Source organism: Natator depressus, chromosome 14, assembly GCF_965152275.1.
Source record: "Natator depressus isolate rNatDep1 chromosome 14, rNatDep2.hap1, whole genome shotgun sequence".
In the NCBI taxonomy this organism is placed as follows: Eukaryota; Metazoa; Chordata; order Testudines; family Cheloniidae; genus Natator; species Natator depressus.
In genome coordinates, this window is record NC_134247.1 from 38,724,985 (window position 1) to 38,750,232 (window position 25,248).

Below are 25,248 nucleotides of genomic sequence, written 5' to 3' on the forward strand. Positions count from 1 at the left end.
GAGGGTGAGAAAACCTGGATTTGTGCTGGAAATGGCCCAACTTGATGGTCACTTTAGATAAGCTGTTACCAGCAGGAGAGTGGGGTGGGAGGAGGTATTGTTTCATGGTCTCTGTGTATATAATGTCTTCTGAAGTTTCCACAGTATGCATTCGATGAAGTGAGCTGTAGCTCACGAAAGCTCATGCTCAAATAAATTGGTTAGTCTCTAAGGTGCCACAAGTACTCCTTTTCTTTTTGCGAATACAGACTAACACGGCTGTTACTCTGAAACCTAGTGAAAAAGTTTTCCCTAATATCCAACCTAAACCTCTAAACCCACTGCAACTTGAGACCTTACTCCTTGTTCTGTCTTCTGCTACCACTGAGAACAGTCTAGGTCCATCCTCCTTGGAACCCCCTTTCAGGTAGTTGAAAGCAGCTATAAAATCCCACCTCATTCTTCTCTTCCGTAGACTAAACAATCCCAGTTCCCTCAGCCTCTCCTCATAACTCATGTGTTCCAGTCCCCTAATCATTTTTGTTGCCCTCTGCTGGACTCTTTCCAATTTTTCCACATCCTTCTTGTAGCGTGGGGCCCAAATCTGGACACACTACTCCAGATGAGGCCTCACCAATGTTGAATAGAGGGGAACGATCACGTCCCTCGATCTGCTGGCAATACCCCTACTTATACATTCCAAAATGCCATTGGCCTTCTTGGCAACAAGCGCACACTGTGGACTCATATCCAGCTTCTCGTTCACCGTAACCCCTAGGTCCTTTTCTGCAGAACTGCTGCCGAGCCATTTGGTCCCTAGTCTGTAGCGGTGCATGGGATTCTTCCGTCCTAAGTGCAGGACTCTGCACTTGTCCTTGTTGAACCTCATCAGATTTCTTTTGGCCCAATCCTCCAATTTGTCTAGGTCCCTCTGTATCCTATCCCTACCTGCCACCGTATCTACCACTCCTCCTAGTTTAGTACATCCGCAAATTTGCTGAGAGTGCAATCCACACAATCCTCCAGATCATTTATGAAGATATTGAACAAAAAAGGCCCCAGGACCAACCCTTGGGGCACTCCACTTGATACCGCCTGCCAACTAGACATGGAGCCTTTGATCACTACCCATTGAGCCTGACAATCTAGCCAACTTTCTACCCACCTTATTGTCCATTCATCCAGCCCATACTTCTTTAACTTGCTGGCAAGAATACTGTGGGAGACAGTGTCAAAAACTTTGCTAAAGTCAAGGAACAACACGTCCACTGCTTTCCCCTCATCCACAGAACCAGTTATCTCATCATAGAAGGCAATTAGATTAGTCAGGCATGACTTGCCCTTGGTGAATCCATGCTGACTGTTCCTGATCACTTTCCTCTCCTCTAAGTGCTTCACAATTGATTCCTTGAGGACCTGCTCCATGATTTTTCCAGGGACTGAGGTGAGGCTGACCGGCCTGTAGTTCCCCGGATCCTCCTCCTTCCCTTTTTTAAAGACGGGCACTACATTAGCCTTTTTCCAGTCGTCTGGGACTTCCCCCGATCGCCATGAGTTTTCAAAGATAATGGCCAATGGCTGTGCAATCACATCCGCCAACTCCTTTAGCACTCTCGGATGCAAAGCATCCAGCCCCATGGACTTGTGCACGTCCAGCTTTTCTAAATAGTCCCGAACCACTTCTTTCTCCACAGAGGGCTGGTCACCTCTTCTCCATGCTGTGCTGCCCAGTGCAGTAGTCTGGGAGCTGACCTTGTTCGTGAAGACAGAGGCAAAAAAAGCATTGAGTACATTAGCTTTTTCCACATCCTCTGTCACTAGGTTGCCTCCCTCATTCAGTAAGGGGCCTACACTTTCCTTGACTTTCTTCTTCTTGCTAACATACCTGAAGAAACCCTTCTTGTTACTCTTAACATCTCTTGCTAGCTGCAACTCCAGGTGTCATTTTGCCTTCCTGATTTCACTCCTACATGCCCGAGCAATATTTTTATAATCTTCCCTGGTCATTTGTCCAATCTTCCACTTCTTGTAAGCTTTTTTTGTGCTTAAGATCAGCAAGGATTTCACTGATACATTTTAAAATGTATTTAGATGCCAATAGGACTTTCAGCAGCAACTTGGGGCCTAAACCCATTTTTGGCATGTTCTGCACCTGGATGCTTTTGAAAATCCCACTAGGCACCTCAATAACTTTAAGTACATCTGGCCTCAAGCGACCTTGGCGACACAGGAACACAAATCTCACTGAGAGGCCATGGGCCTAAGAGCATCCGTCACTTCGGAAGTTGGGTTTTCAGAGCTAGGTCCACAAAGGGACTCAGGTGCCTAGGACCAGCATTTAGGCACCACTGAGAGCCTCAAAACCCTGGCTCAGCTGACACCTGATGTCATAGGTGGTTAAATCTCGGCCACTAAAGGCCTGTAGGAGCCAGTCTCTGCCAGTGAACATATGCACAGCCACCTCAGTCTAGGCACTCGTCTCAGACCTCACCCCCACAGGAGCCTCAAGCTAGACGTGGCCCTGCCTGTCTCACCCGCAGGGCTCCATCCGGTAGGCATGCTCCCAGCACTTTGGCTGGGGGGCATGAAGCCTCCATTATGACCCTGATCCCAGTGGCTAGGGCATTCAGCCAGGATGTGGGGGAGACAGGTCCAATTCCCTCCTCCCCCCCCCAAAGAGGAGCCATTTAAACTTGAGTTTCCCTCTTCTCGGGTGAGTTCCCCGTGCACTGGCATGGAGGGCAATCAGGTGTGGGGCTCCCTCAGAGTCTCCTGAGGACATTGTTCCACTGTGTAAAACTAATTAAACATGCATTGGGCCAGAGGAGGACTCTGCCGTCCAGTGGCTAGGACACTCGCCTGGGGTGGGGGAACCCACAGTCATATCCCTGCTCTGTATTAGTCGGGGGGACTGAACCTGGGTCTCCAACAGCCTGGTGAGTTCACCCCTCCCCCCTTGGGGTTCCCAGCTGAAAATCCCAAGCAGAGGCAGTGTCGAACTCCATGGGAGAGATGGGGCTTAGGCAACACTCTAACTGATTTTTCCTCTTGGCTAGGTGAGGCAGCTCCTTGCTCCACATGCTGATCTCTGGGGATCCCTTTCTTAGCTGCCTACTTCTCCCCATGCACCGTATAGGGAGCCTGGCTGCAAACTCAGGGCTGAGGTTCCCACTGGCTGGCATGGCACTAAAACTTACTCGTTGCAACACCAAAGTCCCTTCGTAGATCTAGCCCTAAGTTATTCTAGTGTATGGAATTAATCGAGATATCTACCCACATTCAGCAAGTAAAATACAGCTCAGTTTTATTCCAACCGTCCTGGTATTGATTCCTCTTACACTTTCAAAACTTTGCACATCCTCAAAATGTTATAAGCGCATATCACCAAAAATGGAGTGAGAAATAAGGTCCACATAGCATGAGTATTACACCATTTTGCCTTAAGGGATTAAAGTTTCTGAATTCTCATAAAATCTAGACACTTACTGACAGTTTTTTCAGGGCTTCCTTGACCTCGTGGTTTCTCAGGCTGTATATGAAGGGATTGGCCACAGGAGTCAGAATTGTGTGGCAGACAAAGAACACTTCGTTCAGGTCTCTCAGTGTGTTGGTTTTTGGTAGCAGATACACAGTGATTAGGGTCCCATAGAAAATGGTCACCATGATGAAGTGAGAGGAGCAGGTAGAAAATGCCTTTTGCCTCCCAGTGGTGGAAGGGATTCACAGGGTGGTGGAGATGATGATGCACATGTAGGATGTCAGGGTTAATGCAAAGGGGGGCAGAGTGAATAAAGCTGCCAGGATGGTAACAACAAGCTCCGTCTCGTAGGTGTCATTGCAGCAGGGATTTATTATTTGTGTAGATTCACAGAAAAAGTTATCAATTTCATTGGGACCACAGAAAGTAAATTCTAACACAAGAAATACCATTATGGGAATAGTCAAAAATCCACACATCCAAGAACCAGCTGCTAGCCGGAGGCATAAACTGCCATTCATAAGGGCTGCATAATGCAGTGGTTTGCATATTACTAAATACCGATCATAAGAGAGAACATTCTGTCGCTCCAAAGAAACCAAACAAATAATATTGTGAGGCAACCACTGACAGAAATGGTTCTGTCCCCAGTCAGGAAACGGGCCAGCATCCGGGGCAGGATGGTGGAGGACAGATTCCCCAGGAAAAAGTACATGGGGGTGTGAAGGTGCTGATCAGCCACAACCAGCACAATGAGGAGGATGTTCCCGGCCATGATCAGAAAGTAGATTGCTAGAAACAGCAGGAAGACAAAAACCCGCAGTTTGGGGATATTCCCAAATCCCATGAGGATGAATTCTGTGATGGACGTTTGATTTCCCTGTTCCATGGCTGCCATAGGATGTATCTGGGGGAAGCGATAAACTCTACAGTACAATGAGAATGACGTTTGTTAATCGTCTTTAATCTATTGATTCAAATGCTTCCTCTCCTTGAGGTCACAGCCCAAAGGCTGCGTTGAGGACCCAGGCTGAGGTGGTGGGATTCATACAATGTAGGCTAATGATGAAGTAGGAGGCCGTAGAGTTATTCTCACCCAGTTTCCCTAGTCCCATGAGTATTCATTGTCATCATGACTGACTATGAATCGCCATTATGAACGGCAACAGATAGTCATTGGGCCGGGAATGGAGTATGAACGTGACTCTATAGCCTCCCTAGGATGTGGGAGAGCCATGTTGAAGTCAGACTCCAAGGCCAGAAGGGACAAACAGCTGAACATTGGTTTGTTTTGGACTCGTCCCCAGCAGAAACCAGCCTCCTTGACTGTTTTTTCCAGTCCAAAACTGGAACGCCAAAGCCTTTTTAGGCAGGCATTTGTTCGATTTCATTTGTGCTGTACCATGCAGATCAGTTTTTATGCTGTTATGTGAGCATCATGGTGACACTTTGGGGATCCCGCAGACCAGTCAGGGCTTCTGTCCCTGCCTGCCCTGCAACCTTGGGTGCCTTAATGCTTTGCCAGCTCGGGCAGACCCCTGACCCCAGTAGCCAGCCCATAAGAATAAAGCTCTTGCCCTGGCTACCATCAGCCTTGCGGGGTGAGCCCCCTCAAATGACACCCGCAAACCCAGAGATTAAGGGGCACCTTTCCCCCTTCTTAACAGCTAAGTTTTCCTCAATTCGCACAACAGAGACCCCTGCTGGGGTAAAAATAAACAGGAGATTTATTTAATAGAGAAAGTGTGGATTCATATGTAACCCTTCTGCCCGCCAGAGTTGGCAGCAACAAGGGCCGGGTTCAGTATCTAGGGGATCCATTCCAATAGCACAATGCAAAACCGGCTCGAGCCCCCACCCAGTGACCTGGGACAAATATATACCACCCCCGCTGGGCGCCTCCAAGAGGCAATACTTCCCCTCTCGCAAGCACAGAGTCTGAGTGTAGCAAAAAGCCTTTTAATAAACAGAGAAAAACAATGTGACATTATGTTGGGGAAACACCACCAACAGGATTCATAACACAACCCATGAGCAAAAAACCCACCCCAAGCAAATTGGGGTGTGTCCTTTCCCTTTGGTTCTTGAGTCCAGCAACCCCAAATCACCCAAAGTCCAAAAAGTCCAATGACCCAGAAGTCTCTGTCCCTGGTCAGGGCAGCCCCAGAGTTCGAAAGTTTATCTGCAGAATTTTACCTCCCAACCTGGGTGGAGTTGGGGGGGGTGGGGGGGAAGAGGTAAGGGGCACCTTACATGATCTGAAGCTGACTGCCCCGCAGCTCCATATGGCTTAACTCTGCTCCACTCCACCAGCCGCCCCACGAACTGCTCTACTCCGCTTCCCACAAGCAGCTCCTGCCGTCCCATGAACTGCTCCACAAGCCACTCCAGCCATCCTATAAACTGCTCTACAATGTATCTTCAGGCTCCCCTACTACTTAACACAACACTCCGTGATTTCAGCTCTTAGTCAGTTCAGCTCTTTTATGATTTCAGCCTGTAGTAGGGGAGCCTCAGTGCTGGTGCACCATTAGCCCAAAGTGAATTCAGCTCAGCAGCTTGTAACTAGACTCCTAATGAAATCAACATTAGCTCAGATATTCCACAGTGGAGAAAGAAAGCAGTACAATTAGCATGTAAGGCCCTCACCAGGGGGGGGCCATACTACCAAGTATTAATACCTGTCCCCAGCCTCTTGCTATTCACTGGGTTTTGGAACCCATGACCCTTGCCTAGCGAGTGCTGCTTAGTTGATGGTGAGTCCCCCCATCATGACAAAAGGCCGAGTACAGTTCCACTCTCCTTGATTCCCATAATCAGGGTAATAACAATTTATTCTTCCTGCCCCAATAACAGAGAAACTGGGGATCCCACAGCAGCCAAAGTGACCATTTGGGCAGCTATGGCCTCATTCTAGGAGGGGTGGGTGTCCCTATGCAAAGGAGATCAGCCCCTGAAGTTCTTCTCCACAACTTGCCACATCTCACCACCAGATGTCAGGGTGGAGCTCATCCTGACTCTGCTTACACATAGATGAAATAGCAAGGGAAACAAACCCATACAAGTCATGCAGAAAAAACAGAGATGCAACATTAACCTTTAAAATTTCAAATTAGATAAAAATCCCTTTTCTAATAAAAGCCTTTCCCAGCATATTCCCTAACTGTAGGGGGATTCAGCATGTCACAGACAGCACCCACCAAGTGACTGTCCCTCAGTTACTGGAGAGATTTCACTTGAAACCCCTTCAACAAGATTTTCAGATTGTTCCCCCCACGGCTTGGTCTCAGACTAGGGTGGTTCATGGTTAGTCAGAGCAGGGGAAATGCCCTCTACTTGATCACCAGGATGTCTCAGTGTTTTCCCTTTAAGTGTAAGGGTTCACCATTTGTCTTTTTCTGGGTTGTACAATGCCAGGTGCTTTGAGCTAGTCACATCTGGGGAGGGGCAGGCAGCCCCTCTCTACCAGAATGGCCACTGCTAGGTGGAGCTGAAATTGTAATAACCTGTGCTCAGAACCTATATGCATACTCATAACCACAGTCTGTATACATATCTCAGTGATTAAGTTTAGAGCATTACAAGATTTTATCAACAACCTTACTCAACATATTTTTATGTGCAACACCACAATATGCAATCAGTTGGTGTAACTGCTTGTTTTGAAACTTTCTATTCTCCCCTTGAGGTGTCTGAACCCTGGTTGCTACAATCAGGGATTAACTTTTCAAATTCTCTACCAATAGATATTGTTGATTCAAACTGCTTAGTGAGATTCTGAAACGGCATGATAAAAATATCCATTAAAATCTCCACTAGCAAACTTATACATTTACAAGGGATAGAAGCTTACAGGATTCAGAAAACGTGCCAACTATCATGTCTAAAGTTTGTTCACAATTCCTTGTTCTTCCTCCCATAATTTTGAAAGAGTTACAGAGAGAAAAGGAAAAATGAAAGCCTGTTACTTTGCCACATGATAATTTTTCAAAGTTTGAGGAAGTTTTGGAAAGTGTCATAAATATAAAGGGAAGGGTAAACACCTTTAAAATCCCTCCTGGCCAGAGGAAAAATCCTTTCACCTGTAAAGGGTTAAGAAACTAAAGGTAACCTCGCTGGGCACCTGACCAAAATGACCAATGAGGAGACAAGATGCTTTCAAAAGCTGGGAGGAGGGAGAAACACAAAGGGTCTGTGTCTGTCTGTATGATGTTTTTGCTGGGGACAGAACAGGAATGGAGTCTTAGAACTTAGTAAGTAATCTAGCTAGGTATGTGTTAGATTATGATTTCTTTAAATGGCTGAGAAAATAGCTGTGCTGAATAGAATGGATATTCTTGTCTGTGTGTTTTTTTGTAACTTAAGGTTTTGCCTAGAGGGATTCTCTACGTTTTGAATCTAATTACCCTGTAAGGTATTCACCATCCTGATTTTACAGAGGTGATTCTTTTTATTGTTACTTCTATTAAAATTCTTCTTTTCAAGAACTGAATGCTTTTTTTTCATTGTTCTAAGATCCAAGGGTTTGGGTCTGTGGTCACCTATGCAAATTGGTGAGGATTTTTAGCAAACCTTGCCCAGGAAGTGGGGTGCAAAGGTTGGGAGGCTTTTGGGGGAGAAAGATGTTTGCAAACAATGCTTTCCTAGTAAAATAAACCCAGATAAATGTTTGGTGGTGGAAGTCCAAGGGCAAAGGGTAAAATAGTTTGTACCTTGGGAAAGTCTTAACCTAAGCTGGTAAAAGTAAGCTTAGGACGTTTTCATGCAGGTCCCCACATCTGTACCCTAGAGTTCAGAGTGGGGGAGGAACCTTGACAGCAAGTTACCAAGTGGCAAAAAGAAAAAGGAGTAAAAGATGGAAAAGAGCAAGGGGAAGTGACACTATTTATTTTCTAGCACACCGCAGTTTAAAAACAAAATCACCAAAAGTTTAAAAAATGCTAACTTCTTCCTGATTAATGGAAGTAACTTTCAAATGTCAACATTTTTAATGAAACTGGTTTTCCATTTTCCAATCAATACTAGTGATCATTTAGCAGAGAGAGAGAGAGCAACTTGATTGCTTAGGTAGCTTCTTGCCAATCTGTTGCTGAAGCAACGGGGACTCCTCTCAGCAATCCTTCAGTCTCTCTAGCAGCTAACTTACCTAGTGGCTGAGCAACCCTTTTATCTCTGCGGCTGTTGGGGGGCCACTGATCAGTCCCAGCTGAGCAGGCAGGCAGTACCCCTATTAACTCTTTAGTGGTATCCCCTGACAGACAGGTTCATTCTCGGTGCCTGGCAGCAGCAGCAGGATGAGGGATAGCGCTCACCTGAGACCACAGGATATTCAGCCTCCAGTAGATGAGCTTGGATCTCAGTGTTGATGACCAGGACTCAGGTTCTTCTCTCTCACTTCTCTCCAGAAATTGGGTTCTCTCAGTAAAGAGACCCACATGGCCCTGAAGAGACAAGCAGTTGCTGAGATCTCCCTTGGAGAATGGTCTCCTCTCTCTATTGACAGAGCACACTCGCCTCCTCAGATTTGTATCCTCTGAGGGAGAAGGTTGTGTCTCCCCTGATGCTACTTTTGAGGGGCATTTCCCTCCACTGAGTGCGGGGAGCTGCAGCTGGGTTTGCGACACAGATGGCACAAACACCAGTGCTGGTGAAATCGGCCTGCTTGGCCCAAAGTTCTCTCCTCTCGGGGAGAGTCTTCTAGCCCAAATGGTAATCGCAGCCTGGGCCTCCCAGTGCATTCACTCCCAGGGCCGCCCAGTCATCTAGTCCACCAGTGATTTACTGGGACAAGACCAGGTGCACGGAGCAAGGATCTTCCACCATAAGCTAGCTTCAGCTGGGGATCCTACAGGCTTGTCTACACAGGGAATAATGCCAGTACAAATACACCACTATCGCAATACTGGCAAAACTCCCCATGTGGAAACACTTATTCTGGACTCAGAGCGCCATTTTCTGGTTCAGCTTATTTTGCTTTTAAAATGACGCCAGCTACACTGGGGAAAAGCCAGCTACATCCAGAATAAGGGTGTCCCGATGGGGCGTTACACTGGTGTAACTGTCGCTGTATCAGGATGCTAGTCACATTCCCCATATAGACAAGTCCTACAGCATCAACTTAAGTCGCAAAAGATCTGCGTTTAGGTCAGGCTCAGCTAAATCTGATCACTTTCCCCACCTCCGCCATCAATGCTGAGTGAGACCTGAGCAGGCAGGGTCGGGCTCTCATTAGTCATTGCGAGACGGCCCCTCCCTGAGTGTCTCTCTTCATCTCCATCACTGGGGCATTCCATCACTCTCCTTTCTGCTCCACTTCCACCTAGTGGTCAGTTCAGTAATAGCCTATTTAGAGGCATGAGTCCAGTATCAGAGACTAGCTGTGTGGGTGACTAATCTCACCTCCTCTGGGTGTGTTCAGGATCCCGTTCATGAGACAGCCCTGCCTCTCCCAAAGGTACTTTTCTGGCCCCCTTTGCAATAGTAGCTGGGTGACCCACAGTCTATAAAGTATAGATCCTCACAACACGCCTGTGAGGTACGGAATGCCTGTTTTCTCCATTGTACAGCTGGGGAACTGAAGCACAGAAATGTCCATGGTCAAACGGGATCTCTGGTGGAGCCGGGACTGGAACACAGGTACCCCAAGTAGAACTGAACAAACAGCTGATTTTTGGATTCAGTGGCAGTTCCAAAAAATCAGAAAAGACAATTGCTGCAGGTTGAACCAAATCTGGAATTTTCAACAAACCAAAATGCAACAGAAAATCCACTTTGGGTTAAAAATACCACATCACTCAACTGGAAACAGTTGACTTCCAGGCATTTTTAAAAGGGTCGATTCACAAGGATCTTTAGGGTCCATTCATAAAATGGGCAGTGGAGAATGGGGCCCAGCTTGCCTTCATGACCTTTGGCCCAGTGGTTTGAGTTCTAGCCTGTGATGTGCGAGACCCAGATACTAATCCCAGTCCTGGTGAGTGCCCTAACCCTAGCGACAGGCTGCTCGGGGGGGTGTCTCTCAGACTCTTCTGTTGAAGCTGTCCCACTTTGTATCACTAATGACATGTTCATTGTTGCAGGGACTTGAGTCAAGGTCTTCTATCTCCCAGCTGCATGCTCCGACCACTGGGCTCTACAGTCATTCTCATGCTTGCTCCCTGAGTTAATGACTATTGAGGTATTTTATGCAAAGTGGAACAGCTTCAACAGCGAGGCTGAAAGAGATCCACCACTGAACACTCTATGGCCCAGGGTTTAGGGCACTCCCCTCAGAGACGGGAGGCTTGCATTGAAATTCCTGCTCCAGCACAGGAACTTGAAGCTGGGTCTCCAGCATTGCAGGTGAGCGTTGCAACCATTGTCTAAAACACAGACCTCTGCTGCTTTCTTCTCCTCCAGCCATTTTGTGAATAAGCTCTAAGTCTCTTTGTCAATCCAGCCCCCTCAGTCCCGAAAGTATTAGGCAAATTCATGTCAGATAGTTTCAGTCAACAAAAACTGTATTTTTTTTAGGTGAATAAACTGTTAAAATGAAACATTTTATCCAGTTCTAATCCCAAATGCTAGACTGATGCCCTAACCAGTAGAACATCCTTCATATCTTCCTTCTTCATGGCTTCCACCTCTTTCCCTTCTCTGTGCCCCCAATCCTCTCTCCTCAGCATATCTGCCCTCACTTCTTTTCATTTAGCCAAATCCTTCCTAACTAAACCCCATCCCAAAGCAGTAATCAGAATTAAAAACAAAAAGGTCTGGCTCTTCCGTGACATTGTGAGGCTTTGACTCTCTTCTGTTTCTGTGTTGTCTCTAGGCTTGGTAGAACTGGATAATATTGACGTTTATTTTTAAACATTTTTTATTATTTGTATTGATTTAAATTTTCACAGTTGTAGGAAATTATGAGGAGGGTCAGACAGTTTTTTTTAATGACAGTAGCTGCTGAGATTCAAACTGTTAAAGCTTTGTAACCACGAAAACTCAAAGTCAGCATCACATCACAATGTACAGAGTAAATAGCCCTAAATCAAACTCTAATTAGTTCTCAAACAGCATTTGTCTTACTTAGCCCAACTGTAAATTTTTCACACCCCTGACTGACAAAAGTGCTAGTGTAGACAAGGCCTGAGACTCTCTGACTCTGCGTCTGTACATTGCCCAGCAAAATGGGGCCAGGGCCAGGTTTCTGGATGGTCCTGTTACAGCCTGGCCATAATACAAAGGAATAATGACAATAATTTTGCTTTGTCAATAGTCATAAAAGCTGCAATTTTAGAGAATTACTGCTGCCCCGTAGTGCCCATAGTACAGAATAGCTGCTCCTTTCCCATTCCTCACCCTCTACGGGGGTAGCCATTAAACAGTACAGCATCCCCTTTGTCAGCAGTTGCCTTGTTTGCCATCCAATGGCTCTTACAGTGAATAAATGCCTGTTTCTCAATCCTCACCCTCTGCTTGTGAGGTCAGTAGTTCATAGCCTGTAGAAAGCACAGGAGGTTAACTAATGAGAACGGGGAGGCGTTACCCTCTCTGGTGCCGAAGGATGGTGTAGTGATAGGACCTGGAGCATGATGCGGGACATCTGCATTCAATTCCCTGCTCAACCACAGACTTTCTGTGTGGATTTGGGCATGCCCCGTAATCTACCCTGTGCCTCTGTAATACGGGGATGTGAATTCCCTCCCTTCCGGCAGTGATTGTGAGGGGTCCTGTCATTTTATTTTTGTGATTCATTCTTTTAAAATGTTCATGAAGAAACAAACAAGAACAATTGTTACAGCTCGTACATGTCGCCCGACACTGCACATTTCACAGGCTAGCTAAAAAAAATATGCAATTATGCAACTTTGCAACTTGTCAAAACTATAAGACTAGGCAATAGAAAATCAGACGAACCTTGCCTGCGAGGGAGGGGGGAACAACAATTTTTAAAAAAGACACAAATGGGCAAAAAAAATGAAGTTGGGGAATGGGGGCAGGAAGTGGGAGGGAGAAAGCAGAGAGGTCCGGTGGAATGGAAGTCAGGCATTATTTCAGCATTTTTTATCCAAAAGTATCTGGAAACAGGGCCCAAATTTCTTCAAATTCATATAATTTCTTTCCATATAGACAAGCTCTTCGTTCTCGAGGTGTCCCATTGTTAATGTTGGTGAGGGCCACCTCGCATACCTAGATAGAATGACTTGAACGGATCATTTCCCACCATTGAACACACAACAGGTTATGAAAATTCTATGTGCTCTGAAAAATCTTGGTGTCTCAAGTGGGGGTCCCCAGTAGCTGAGGCACCCAAAATCAATGTATCCTTTCAAGTATTTTGTCATTCAGCCGGGATTGTCAAGGGACCTAATGGAGTTAAGTAACACAACCCCATTGAAGTTTAGATCCCTAACCCCCTTAGGATCCTTTGATAATCCCAGTGTAAATTGTTCTTTTATTTTATATTCTTACTTGGGCTTAGTGTATGGAATTGCCCAACTCGAACCAAGTTTAATACAGTTCAATTTTATTCTGAATGTAAAGATCCTGGTATTGACTGATCTCACATTTCATATATTTGCACATCCTCAAATATTATAGCAGCACATTCCCAAAGGCCTAGCCAGAACTAGGGACCACCCAGAATCTGGTTCTATAAAACAATAAGCCAGCTCTGCATCTCACCATTTTCCCTTAATACAGTAAGAAATAAAAACCTTGTGATTTCTAATTTCTTGTAAAATCTACACATTTACTGACAATTTTTCTCAGGGCCTCTTTCACCTCTTTGTTTCTCAGGCTGTATATGAAGGGATTGGCCATAGGTGTCAGAATTGTGTAGCAAACAGAGAACACTTTGTTTAGGTCTCTTAGTGTGTTGGTTTTTGGGAGCAGATACACAATGATCAGGGTCCCACAGAAAATGGTCACCACAATGAGGTGACAGGAGCAGGTAGAAAATGCCTTTTGCCTCCCGGCGGTGGAAGGGATTCTCAGGATGGTGAAGATGATACACACGTAGGACATCATGGTTAATACAACTGGAGGCAGAGTGAATATAGCAGCCAGGATGGTAATGACAAGCTCTATCTGGTTGGTGCCATTGCAGTAGAGATTTAACATTTCTGTGGATTCACAGTAGAGATGATCCATTTTATTGGGGCCACAGAAAGTTAATTGTAACATAAGAACTATGACTATGATAACAGCCAAAAATCCATTTATCCAAGACCCAGCTGCTAACGGCAGGCAGAACCTGGTATTCATGAGGGCTGCATAATGGAGCGGTTTGCATATCACCGAGTACCGATCATATGACATCACTGCTAGCAGATAGCATTCTGCATCAGCAAAGAAACTAATAAAATAAAATTGTGTCATACAACCACTAACAGAAATGGTATTGTCCCCTGTCAGGAAACTGGCCAGAACCCTGGGCAGGAGGGTGGAGGTATAGCAGGTCTCCAAGCAGGACAAGTTCCCCAGGAAGAAGTACATGGGGATGTGAAAGTGCCGATCAGCCACAACTAGCGCAACAATGAGGATGTTCCTGGCCAAGGTTACAACGTAGATCACTAGAAACAGCAGGAAGAGTAGGGCCAGCAGTTCAGGAAGATCCCTGAATCCCAGGAGGACGAATTCTGTGATGGACGTTTGATTCCTCCCTTCTGTGTTTGCCATGGGGTGTATCTAGGAAGGATAAAAAGTGAGGAAGAGAAAAATACGTCTTGGAGATGATTGGCAAAAACATACTTAAGCTTTAACCCAGCAAAGAAGAAGTTGGGGGGGAAGGAAGCCCCCTGGTTTGATAATGGAGTTGCAGGAACAGAGCTGGCTGGCATGTTGACTCTTTGGATATATTATCGTAAGTTTGATGCAGCAGATTTAACAAAATATCAACATCTCTCGAATCGGACCAGGAACCCAGTTGCTATGTTGAAGGGTCTGAGAGCCCACCATAATGGGCAGCCATTTAGACACACATAGTTTGATTCACATCATCTCATATCTCTTCTCATGACAAAGTTTGTCCAAATGTGGGATACCATTACTGAGAAAGTCTTCATATTTTTGTAGAAGCCAAATCAATCAATCAATCAATAAATCTAGTGTTGGACGTCAGACTAGAGGATCTAATGGTCTTCTGTGGCTTTCCAATCTATAAATCTATGAATGTACCTCTGTGATTCTTTCATACTGTTACACAGTTCCAAAATATCAAAAATTCCCAACAGGTAGAGCCAGATTTACCACCTTTAGCAAATATTAATAAGTGTTGAAAACCCTTTCCATTATATAAGTTGTGAAACCTGTTTTTTAACCTGTTGTTAAATTGTGCTGGGAATTCTCTCCCTGTAACATGAATTCTTGGACTATTAAGGCTGAGACTTTGATAGTACTCTATAGGAGTTAGGCGCCCGCTCCTCTTGACGAGTTCGGCACCTAAATCCATTAAGGCACTTAGAAAATTCCAACCAATATTGGTAGGAAAGTTAAAACTTTTATTTCACTGATTTTTCTATTCTCTCTCTCTCTCCCCTTAAGTATTCAGCTGTATATCCATCTCTCTGTCTCCCATGTATATAGAATGGGTGCTCTGTGTCTGCAGGCTACAGCGTCCCTGTTTCACCATCCGTATTTATCTCCACCAGCTACAACTGGCTTTGTCCCCTGCTATGGAATCCTCTCTGGGACCTTGTGACTAGTGTGAACCTCTAGTGACTCAGGATGGCCTCTTCAAAAACAGGTGGGATCGACTGGTTCACAGAAACATACCTAGCAGAGGGAAACAGGGTTAAAACAACAAAATCCTATGCACATATTGTCTGATTTCATGCACCATTTCAGTCTCTTGCTGAAGTTCTCAAAATCCTCAGCGCAGCCGTCCAGGAGGCTCCAGTCTTCCCTGGAAATGTTTTCCTTCAGGGTTGCCTCGTCAAAAGCTACCGGTTGGTGCCTTCTGTTCGCCATACACAGTGCCTTTTTCTCCACCTTCACAGTGAACGTGAGTCTGGCTCTCAGCAGGCAATGGTCGCTACTGGTGTTGAACGATGGCACTACTGAAATATCCTGCACGATGCGTCGTCTATCGATCAGGAAGTAATCGATTTCATTCTTTGTCTGTGCATTTGGTGCGATCCGGGTCCATCTTCTGTTGGCCTCCTTTCGGAACCAGGTGTTACCAATGAACATTCTCCTCGTCTCTGCCAATATATCTAGTCGTTCTCGCACGTTTCATTCTCCGATACCGATGAACTTTTCGCCCTCACTCCCTCTTCCAACCTTGGCGTTAAAATCTCCCATCGCAATCCTTTATGTGGAACTCTGAGCGAGGGTTTCCTCCAGCTCCTGATAGAATCCTTCCATATCATCATCTTTGCATGCACTTGTGGGAGCGTAGATCTGGACAATTTTGAAGGTACTGTTTCGGTTCAGTAGGAGGTAAAGCACCCCGATACGTGATGACTTCAAATGGCATGAGACGATTTGTCTATCTAAACACTGCCTTTCCTTGCCAGTTTAAGCAGGTTCCACTTAACCCAGGTACCCCCAAAAAACAATGAGGCAGGTTGCCCCCTGCAACCCCGGCCTCTCGGATAGTCTGGCACCCCAATCAGAATCTCTCCCCACTTATTCATAGATTCCAAGGCCAGAAGGGTCCCTAGGATCATCTAGACTGCATCACTGTGAAACACAGGCCTGAATTAATTCCTGTTTGAACTAGAGCAGATCCTTCAGAAAAAACATCCAATCCTGATTTTAAAATTTCCACTGATGGGAAATCCACCATGACTCTTTGTAAATTGTTCCAGTGGTTAATTACCCTCACTGATAAAAACTGTGCCTTATTTTCTCGTATGAATTTGTCTAGCTTCAACTTCCAGCTCTTAACCCTTGTTATACCTTTCTCGGCTAGATTGATGAGCCCACCCTTATCACATTTCTGATCCCCACATGGTTACTTACAGACTGTGATCAGTTTGCCCCTTAACCTGCTCCTTGTTAAACTGAACTGATTGAACTCCTTGAGTCTTCCAATCCTTTAATCGTCCTCATGGCTCTTCGCTGAACCCTTCGTGAATTGTGGGCACCACAACTGGACGCAGGATTCCAGCAGTGGGCGCACCAGTGCCAAATACAGAGGTAAAATAGACTCTCTGCTCCAGATTACCCCGTTTATACATCCAAGCATCACATTAACCCTTTGAGCCACAGGCTGTTTTTTTATCCACTCCGAAGTCCCTTAGTTCAGGGTTCCTGCCCAAAGGTCCCCTGGGGGTTCGAGAAGGGCGTCTGAACCTGACTACACTGGTTCATGCAGTGTCGTAGCTGAAAGCTTGTCTCTCTCACCAACAGAAGTTGGTCCAATAAGAGATATTACCTCACCCACCCTGTATCTCTAATACACTGCTTCATGCATTTCTCCCACGGGGCTTTTCCTTTTGAGCATCAGACCACTGAGGTCTGTCTACAGCTACCATGCGGGAGTGCTTGCAGAATTTAACCCTTATCTACCCATACCACAGCCACCCAAAGTAACTGTGTGTATCAGCAGGACTTGGACCTGGCCCTGTAAGGTTAACGGGTAAGTAATATCCCCATACTGCAAACTGGCAGTCCCTGCAGCTGACTCATTGCCTGTGGCCCATAATCTGCAGTGGTTGTATGCCACGGTAAATTCCATCCTGCATGATTGGACTGAAAGTGCTCTTGGCTCCTTGACCCTTGGCTCCTTGACCCTATATTCGCCCATGGGGCGCACCAAGAAGTGTCCAGGCAACAATGTGGATCCTAGCCAGCTGCCATGACCAGCCTGCTTCTCTGTGTCTGAAGTCCTGGTACTGACCTTGACTCTGACTTGGATTCTGACTCCTGATCGACCCCTGGAAACACAACTGGGATGCTGATACCTGGTTTTGACCCTCGTCCCAATTCCTGATTCTGTCTCTGGCTCTGACCCTCGGCTTGACTCTTGACCCTGATACTGACTCTGACCCCTGTCTTCAGTTCCGGGATCTACAGCTCCTACCACTTGTCCTACCTACCTTTGCCCAGCATCCTGACACAGACGATGTATCGTAAAGATGAATACAGACACTTCCCACATTCTTCACAGAAGGCGAATGTTAAATTGCTCATGCTTAATTGCTGAAGCACTTTAATACCCCGGTTCGGAAGGTGATATATAAATGCAAAGCAGCAGCAGTTTGGAATTGGGTGCTCACCTCTATTCGTAGGACAACTCTCACTGGAGTCGATGAACTCATTTCTCAGGGTTTGAGACCAGATGGGTGAGGTAATACCTTTTATTGGACCAACTTCTGCTGGCGAGAGACATGTTTTTGACACACAGAGCTCTTCAGGGTTTGGCAGACAGGACTCTGGTTCTACTGAGGTTCTTGTCTTTCATCATTCTGCAGAAATGGGACTTTCTCAGTAAAGAGACCTGCAGTTATCTGAAGGGATGAGCTGGTGCCTGTGATCTACCTTTGGAAAATGGGCTTCCCCTTCGATTTAATAAGTGTAAATGCTCTCTCATAGTTGTATTCTTTCTTCATGCTTTCCAATACAGTCCCACTTCAACGTTTCTCCTACTTGGTTCGTTTTGTGTCTCCAAAGCTTTGTAGCTAACAATGCCCACTGTGAGTTGCAATTATACAAGTCCCATTCTACATCATGTTTTAGTCTAATGATCCTTTGTGGAAAATATTTTAGAACACGGACAAACACCAGCTTACATTTTTGGGAGATGCCTGTCCAAGGTGATGGCCAGTTATCATGTACTTGCACCGCCCCGAATTAGTATTCAAGAGATGCTGCCATCTAATGGGCATTTTTGAAAATAGCAGCCCATATCTCACTCTTACAACATGCTGCCACCTAGTGGCCATTTTACAGTATAACTTTCCCATTATTGACAGGTTTCAGAGTAGCAGCCGTGTTAGTCTGTATCCGCAAAAAGAACAGGAGGACTTGCGGCACCTTAGAGACTAACAAATTTATTAGAGCTTAAGCTTTCGTGAGCTACAGCTCACTTCATCGTATGCATAGAATGGAACATATAGTAAGAGTAAGAGAGAGAGAGAGAGAGAGAGAGAGAGAGAGATTAGTTGGAAGTTACCATACAAACTGTGAGAGGCTAATTAGTTAAGATGAGCTATTACCAGCAGGAGAAAAAAACTTTTGTCGTGATAATCAAGATGGCCCATTTAGACAGTTGACAAGAAGGTGTGAGGCTACTTAACATGGGGAAATAGATTCAATATGTGTAATGACCCAGCCACTCCCAGTCTCTTTTCAAACCCAAGTTAATGGTATCTAGTTTGCATATTAATTCAAGCTCAGCAGTCTCTCCTTGGAGTCTGTTTTTGAAGCTTTTCTGTTGCAAAATTGCCACCCTTAGATCTTTTACTGAGTGGCCACAGAGGTTGAAGTGTTCTCCTACTGGTTTCTGAATGTTATGATTCCTGATGTCAGATTTGTGTCCATTTATTCTTTTGCGTAGAGACTGTCCGGTTTGGCCAATGTACAAGGCAGAGGGGCATTGCTGGCACATGATGGCATATATCACATTGGCAGATGTGCAGGTGAACGAGCCCCTGATGCCGTGGCTAATGGGATTAGGTCCTATGATGGTGTCACTTGAATAAATATGTGGACAGAGTTGGCATCGGGCTTTGTTGCAAAGGTTCCTGGGTTAGTGTTTTTGGTTTGTGGTGTGTGGTTGCTGGCTTCAGGTTGGAGGGCTGTCTGTAAGCGGGGACTGGTCTGTCTCCCAAAATCTGTGTGAGAGTGAGGGATCATTTTTCAGGATAGGTTGTAAATCTTTGATGATGCGCTGGAGAGGTTTTAGTTGGGGGCTGAAGGTGATGGCTAGTGGCGTTCTGTTATTTTCTTTGTTGGGCCTGTCCTGTAGTAGGGGACTTCTGGGTACTCTTCTGGCTCTGTCAATCTGTTTTTTTCAATTCAGCAGGTGGGTAATGTAGTTTTAAGAATGCTTGATGGAGATCTTGTAGGTGTTTGTCTCTGTCTGAGGGATTGGAGCAAATGCAGTTGTATCTTAGAGCTTGGCTGTAGATAATGGATCGTGTGGTGAGCCATCAAGGGCTCGTTCACCTGCACATCTACCAATGTGATATATGCCATCATATCAGATTTATTGATTGATTGATTTGGCTGAAGACTTTCTCAGTAATGGTATCCCACATTTGGACAAACTTTGTCATGAGAATTTGTCATGATTCACATCATCTGTGAATCATGATGTGATGATGAGATGATGAGATGATGTGAATCAAACTATGTGTGTCTTTGCAACAAAGCCCGATGCCAACTCTGTCCACATACTTATTTAAGTGACACCATCATAGGACCTAATCCCATCAGCCACGCCATCAGGGGCTCGTTCACCTGCACATCTGCCAATGTGATATATGCCATAATTTGCCAGCAGTGCCCTCTGCCATGTACATTGGTCAAACTGGACAGTCTCTACGCAAAAGAATAAATGGACACAAATCTGACATCAGGAATCATAACATTCAGAAACCAGTAGGAGAACACTTCAACCTCTGTGGCCACTCAGTAAAAGATCTAAGGGTGGCAATTTTGCAACAGAAAAGCTTCAAAAACAAACTCCAAAGAGAGACTGCTGAGCTTGAATTAATATGCAAACTAGATACCATTAACTTGGGTTTGAAAAGAGACTGGGAGTGGCTGGGTCATTACACATATTGAATCTATTTCCCCACGTTAAGTAGCCTCACACCTTCTTGTCAACTGTCTAAATGGGCCATCTTGATTATCACGACAAAAGTTTTTTTCTCCTGCTGGTAATAGCTCATCTTAACTAATTAGCCTCTCACAGTTTCTATGGTAACTTCCAACTTATCTATATGTATATATATCTCTTACTATATGTTCCATTCTATGCATCTGATGAAGTGAGCTGTAGCCCACGAAAGCTTATGCTCTAATAAATTTGTTAGTCTCTAAGGTGCCACAAGTCCTCCTGTTCTTTTCCCCATTATTGTATTGGCTACTGAACTGTGTTGGGCACTAGTCAGTATTTCTGACACTCCCACCCGCCTCATTTCCTCTACTCTGCTGCCATCTAGTGTCGATTTCCCAGCATGACAGCCTGTTGCTCTTCTCTCCTCTAGTGGATTCTTCTCTCTATAGCTGCCTCTTTCCCGTTCTTGACTCTCATGTCACCTGGTGGCCCTTATTTAAAATAACAGCCCATAACTCACTCCATAACATCTGCTACTATCCACCTTCCACTATGCAGCACAGAGGTCCTCGTCTCTTCAGTGCTCTCTACTCAGCACTTACACACCGTTATACAGCTTCACCTCCCTTTCCATTGGTCATTTGGCAACATAACTTCTCCTTTCTTGCCTTCCACTTTGGCTGCTGTTCATTGGGCAGCACAGCTACACCTGTCCTCTCTGCCCTCTTGTGGCCCTAGACAGCATAACTGCACCTCTCCTCATTTCTTACCTACTGCTAGGTGGGTGCTGTTTCAAACTATAGCCACTGGGAACAAAATCGCACAAAAAATGATTGCAACATTAGTGGCTACAAGAGCGCATACAGTGGCAGCAGCTCTCAAAGGCTTAGCAGGGGTTTCCCATCCATCCAGTGCCTTTCTGTTGATGTGGGCTCTGTGTCCAATGGAAATGCATAGATTGAAGCTACCATGACAGAATCCCAGTGGCTCTCCAGGCTGAGATTCTCAGAGGCGTGTAAGGTGATGTGCGTCCATCTCCCATTTCAAAGGGATTTGGGTGACTAACTCTGTTATGTCCCTTGTGAAATCCCTTCCACAGAGTTGGAGCCCTACAATTCTCACTGGTGCCCAGCTCCCCTACCTCTGGCCAAGCCCTGACGTGCTCCCAGTGACTGAGCCAGCACTGCCGTGTTTGGCATCACAGGAGTTCTGCCCGTTGGTAGGTGGTCGCTGCCTCCTCTCACCATCAGTTGCATCACCCCCTGAGGAAAGGGCCCTGTGTGGAGCAGAGCTGCCTGGGGTACCTGGGGCTGACTAGACACTGTGCCCTCAGAACTAGCCCCGTCGGACATTGGGCTTGTTGCAGTTAGTTTTGGGGACGCTCATTGTAACAGGTCCCCTCCCTTTGAACTGCTCTGTGCAGCTGGTGGAAGCAGAGCAGCTGGTGCCCTGCAGGGCCATGAGCAGAGTCCCTCGTCAGTGACCGTTTGACAGACCCGACCCCCGGAAGAGCCTCAGTTCTACGGGTGCCCTGGCAAACCCCCAGCTGGGCCTGGACAGTCCCAGTGGACCTGGCGTGTGAGCCTACCTCTTTGTTTGCCCAACCTCCCTGCCTCCAAGGGCCCGGTGAGCCTGGAGCTGTTGCTTTCCCGGAGCTGGTCACAGCCGGGTGTAGCCCAGATAAGAGCGATAACGCTGTTCCTGGTGAAGTGTCCAGAGGTCACTGCTGGGGCCTGGTTGTTTGCCTCCGGCCTCTGTGAGTTCAGTGAAGATGGTTGGTTTGCAGAGGGTTATGACGGTAATATGCACAATTTCAGGGGTGGCAGATTTCCCAGGCTTATGTTCCCATCTCTGCTGCACAAGGAGTTACTATTTTTATTGTCCAAACATTTATTTTGATCAAGAATGGCTTTTTTAAAGATCTAAACAATTGGTTACAATTTTGTCTCCATTCTGCCTAGTGCCCATAACTCCATGATGGGAACATGGTTATGGCCACCTCCCACCCTGGTCCTTTCACTGAGAAGGACAACACTGAGTGCTGAGATTTTCACTAGGACTTTTCAACTTAATTTTAATGGGGGATGATTGCTGAAATCATCCAGACAGCCTGAGGTTTTCAAAGCTAAGTTATCTCAGAGTCTCTGCACATTTTTGCGAAAGCCACATTTACTGACTGCTTTCCTCAAAGCTTCCTTGACCTCTCTGTTTCTCAGGCTGTAGATGAGGGGGTTTACCAGGGGAGTCAGGACCGTGTAGCAAAGAGAGAGCACTTTGTTTAGGTCTCTCAGTGTATCACGTTTCGGTAGCATGTAGACAATCATTATGGTTCCATAGAAAATTGTCACAACAATGAGGTGAGAGGAGCAGGTGGAAAAGGCCTTTTGCCTCCCGGTGGTGGAAGGGATTCTCAGGATGGTGGCAATGATGCACATGTAGGATGTCAGGGTTAGTAGGAATGGAGGCAGGGTGAATACACAGGCTAGTATGAAATCCATCAATGTGACCTGGTGGGTGTCACTGCAGGAGAGCTCTATCAGTGGAATGGCATCACAATAGAAATGGTCAATTTCATTTGGGCCACAGAATATTAACTGTGATAGGAATAAGACCAAGATGGTAAGAGCCAAAAAACCATTTAACCAGGAGCCAGCAGCCAACTGGAAGGAAAAACTGATATTCATAAGAGTTGAATAGTGCAGGGGTTTACATATCGCTAAATACCTATCATAAGACATCGCTGCTAGGAGACAGCATTCCGTACCTGCCAGAGACCCAAGGAAATACAGTTGTGTGATGCAGCCACTGACTGAGATGGTTTTGTCCTCAGTCAGGAGACTGGCCAGCATCCGGGGCATGATGGCTGAGGTGTAGCAGGTCTCTACGCAGGACAAATTCCCCAGGAAGAAGTACATGGGGCTGTGAAGATGCTGGTCAGCCACAACGAGCACCACAATGAGGGTGTTCCCAACCACGGTTGCCATGTAGATCACTAGGAACATCAGGAAGAGAAGAATTTGCAGGTCAGGGAGATCCCTGAATCCCAGGAGGAAGAATTCAGTGATGGCTGTTTGGTTTCTGCAGTCTGCCATTGGTTGAGTCTAGGAACAATAAATCTGTGCGACTGAATTGGAAGGACACAGAGTTAAAAGTTAATCAAATCTCGTGAATTAATTCCATAAATATTCAGAAACTCCCCTTCCTCTCCTGGTTACAGGCTGAAATTTTAAGGCTAAGTTTAGATTTCAGAGCAAAGTGCCAGGAAACTGAGTCCAAGAACAAAACATTGCTCTGATGGGGCAGAGGGTGTTCGACACGGATATCAGTGATTACTATAACAGCCCATTTGTCTGGTAGCCACATACTGATATGACAGATCAGATCCTTTCTCTGTCTATCTGACATACCAGAGCTTAACAATGATGCTTAAATGCTGTATTTCACTTCTGGGAATGGCCAGAATCATGCCATGTCTTAGGAGTCAAAATCAAACATCAGCTAAAATCTTGGACTGAGATTTGTCAATGTGGTCTAGAGTTCTTAGGCACCGTCCTGCTGTTAGATTTCTTTCCATGAATTCTAACACTATATCCTGGTATATTCAGCATTTCAGTGCCCTGTAGGAGAAGGAATAATTTTCACCCCCTCACAAGAGATCCAGTTCATGCCATAAATTATGAAGTGGAGTAAATTCTCCCTTAGTGCCTGTGGTGGTGATGGGAACGTGGTGAGGGACTGGCAGTGCCTTTTCTGTTTCCCAACAGTAGCTATGTAGCAGTCATAAAATACAGCTCTTTGGAGGGTGGATCTTAGGAAGGTGCAAAACCAGGCTAATGTGCAACCCTAACTGGGGAATGACCCTCCCCACTCCATAATGAGTGTGAGATGATAAGACAGGAAAGGCACTGGGTGAAAAAAAATGCTTTCCCTAAACTCAGAGTCTAGAAACAATCTGGCATGTGTGATCCGGGCTAGTAAGGCTCTATCACCACTCGCCACCCCATTGAAAATGCATGGAATACCGGAGACATTCCAGAAGAGTGGAAAAGGGCAAATATAGTACCCATCTATAAAAAGGGAAATAAGGATAACCCAGGGAATTAAAGACCAGTCAGCTTAACTTCTGTACCTGGAAAGGTAATGGAGCAAATAATTAAGCAATCAGTTTGCAAACACCTAGAAGATAATGAGGTGATAAGTAACAGTTAGCATGGATTTGTCAAGAACAAAGCATGTCAAACCAACCTGATAGCTTTCTTTGACAGGGTAACAAGCCTTGTGGATGGCGGGAAGCGGTAGATGTGGTATATCTTGACTTTAGTAAGGCTTTTGATACTGTCTCTCATGACCTTCTCATAAACAAACTAGGGAAATACAACCTAGATGGAGCTACTATAAGGTGGGTGCATAACTGGTTGGAAAACCATTCCCAGAGAGTAGTTATCAGTGGTTCACAGTCATGCTGGAAGGGCATAATGAGTGGGGTCCCACAGGGATGGGTTTTGGGTCGGGTTCTGTTCAATATCTTCATCAAGGATTTAGATAATGGCATAGAGAGTACACTTATAAAGTCTGCGGACAATACAAAGCTGGGAGGGGTTGTGAGTGTTTTGGAGGATAGGATTAAAATTCAAAATGATCTGGACAAACTGCAGAAATGGTCTGAAGTAAATAGGATGAAATTCAATAAGGACAAATGCAACGTACTCCACTTAGGAAGGAACAATCAGTTGCACACATACAAAATGGGAAATTACTGCAGAAGGAAGAAGTACTGTGGAAAGGGATCTGGGGGTCATTGTGGATCACAAGCTAAATATGAGTCAACAGTGTAACACTGTTGCAAAAAAACCAAATATAATTCTGGGATGTTTTAGCAGGTGTGTTGGGCAAGACACGAGAAGTAATTCTTCCACTCCTGGGCACCACATTTCAGGAAAGATGTGGACAAATTGGAGAAAGTCCAGAGAAGAGTAACAAATACGATTAAAGGTCAAAACCTGGGTTTGACCCACATCCCAATCCTGACTCTGTCTTTGCCTCTGACCTTCGGCTTAACTCTGACTCTGATTTTTGCTTGACC

General features: G+C 45.6%; 2 protein-coding genes and 1 pseudogene across 2 annotated transcripts; all 3 read right to left on the reverse strand.

Moving 5' to 3' along the window:
- Nucleotides 1–3,453: 3,453 nt before the first annotated feature.
- LOC141998919 (olfactory receptor 6B1-like) lies at nucleotides 3,454–4,355 on the reverse strand (annotated as a pseudogene).
- An 8,804-nt stretch (nucleotides 4,356–13,159) lies between these two features.
- LOC141998519 (olfactory receptor 6B1-like) lies at nucleotides 13,160–14,113 on the reverse strand. The gene has a single exon (XM_074971386.1). It carries the CDS (start codon nucleotides 14,111–14,113, stop codon nucleotides 13,160–13,162), a length of 954 nt encoding a protein of 317 aa, XP_074827487.1.
- An 8,187-nt stretch (nucleotides 14,114–22,300) lies between these two features.
- Nucleotides 22,301–23,257, reverse strand: LOC141998514 (olfactory receptor 6N1-like). The gene has a single exon (XM_074971380.1). The coding sequence runs from the start codon at nucleotides 23,255–23,257 to the stop codon at nucleotides 22,301–22,303; it is 957 nt and encodes a 318-aa protein (XP_074827481.1).
- Nucleotides 23,258–25,248: the final 1,991 nt, after the last annotated feature.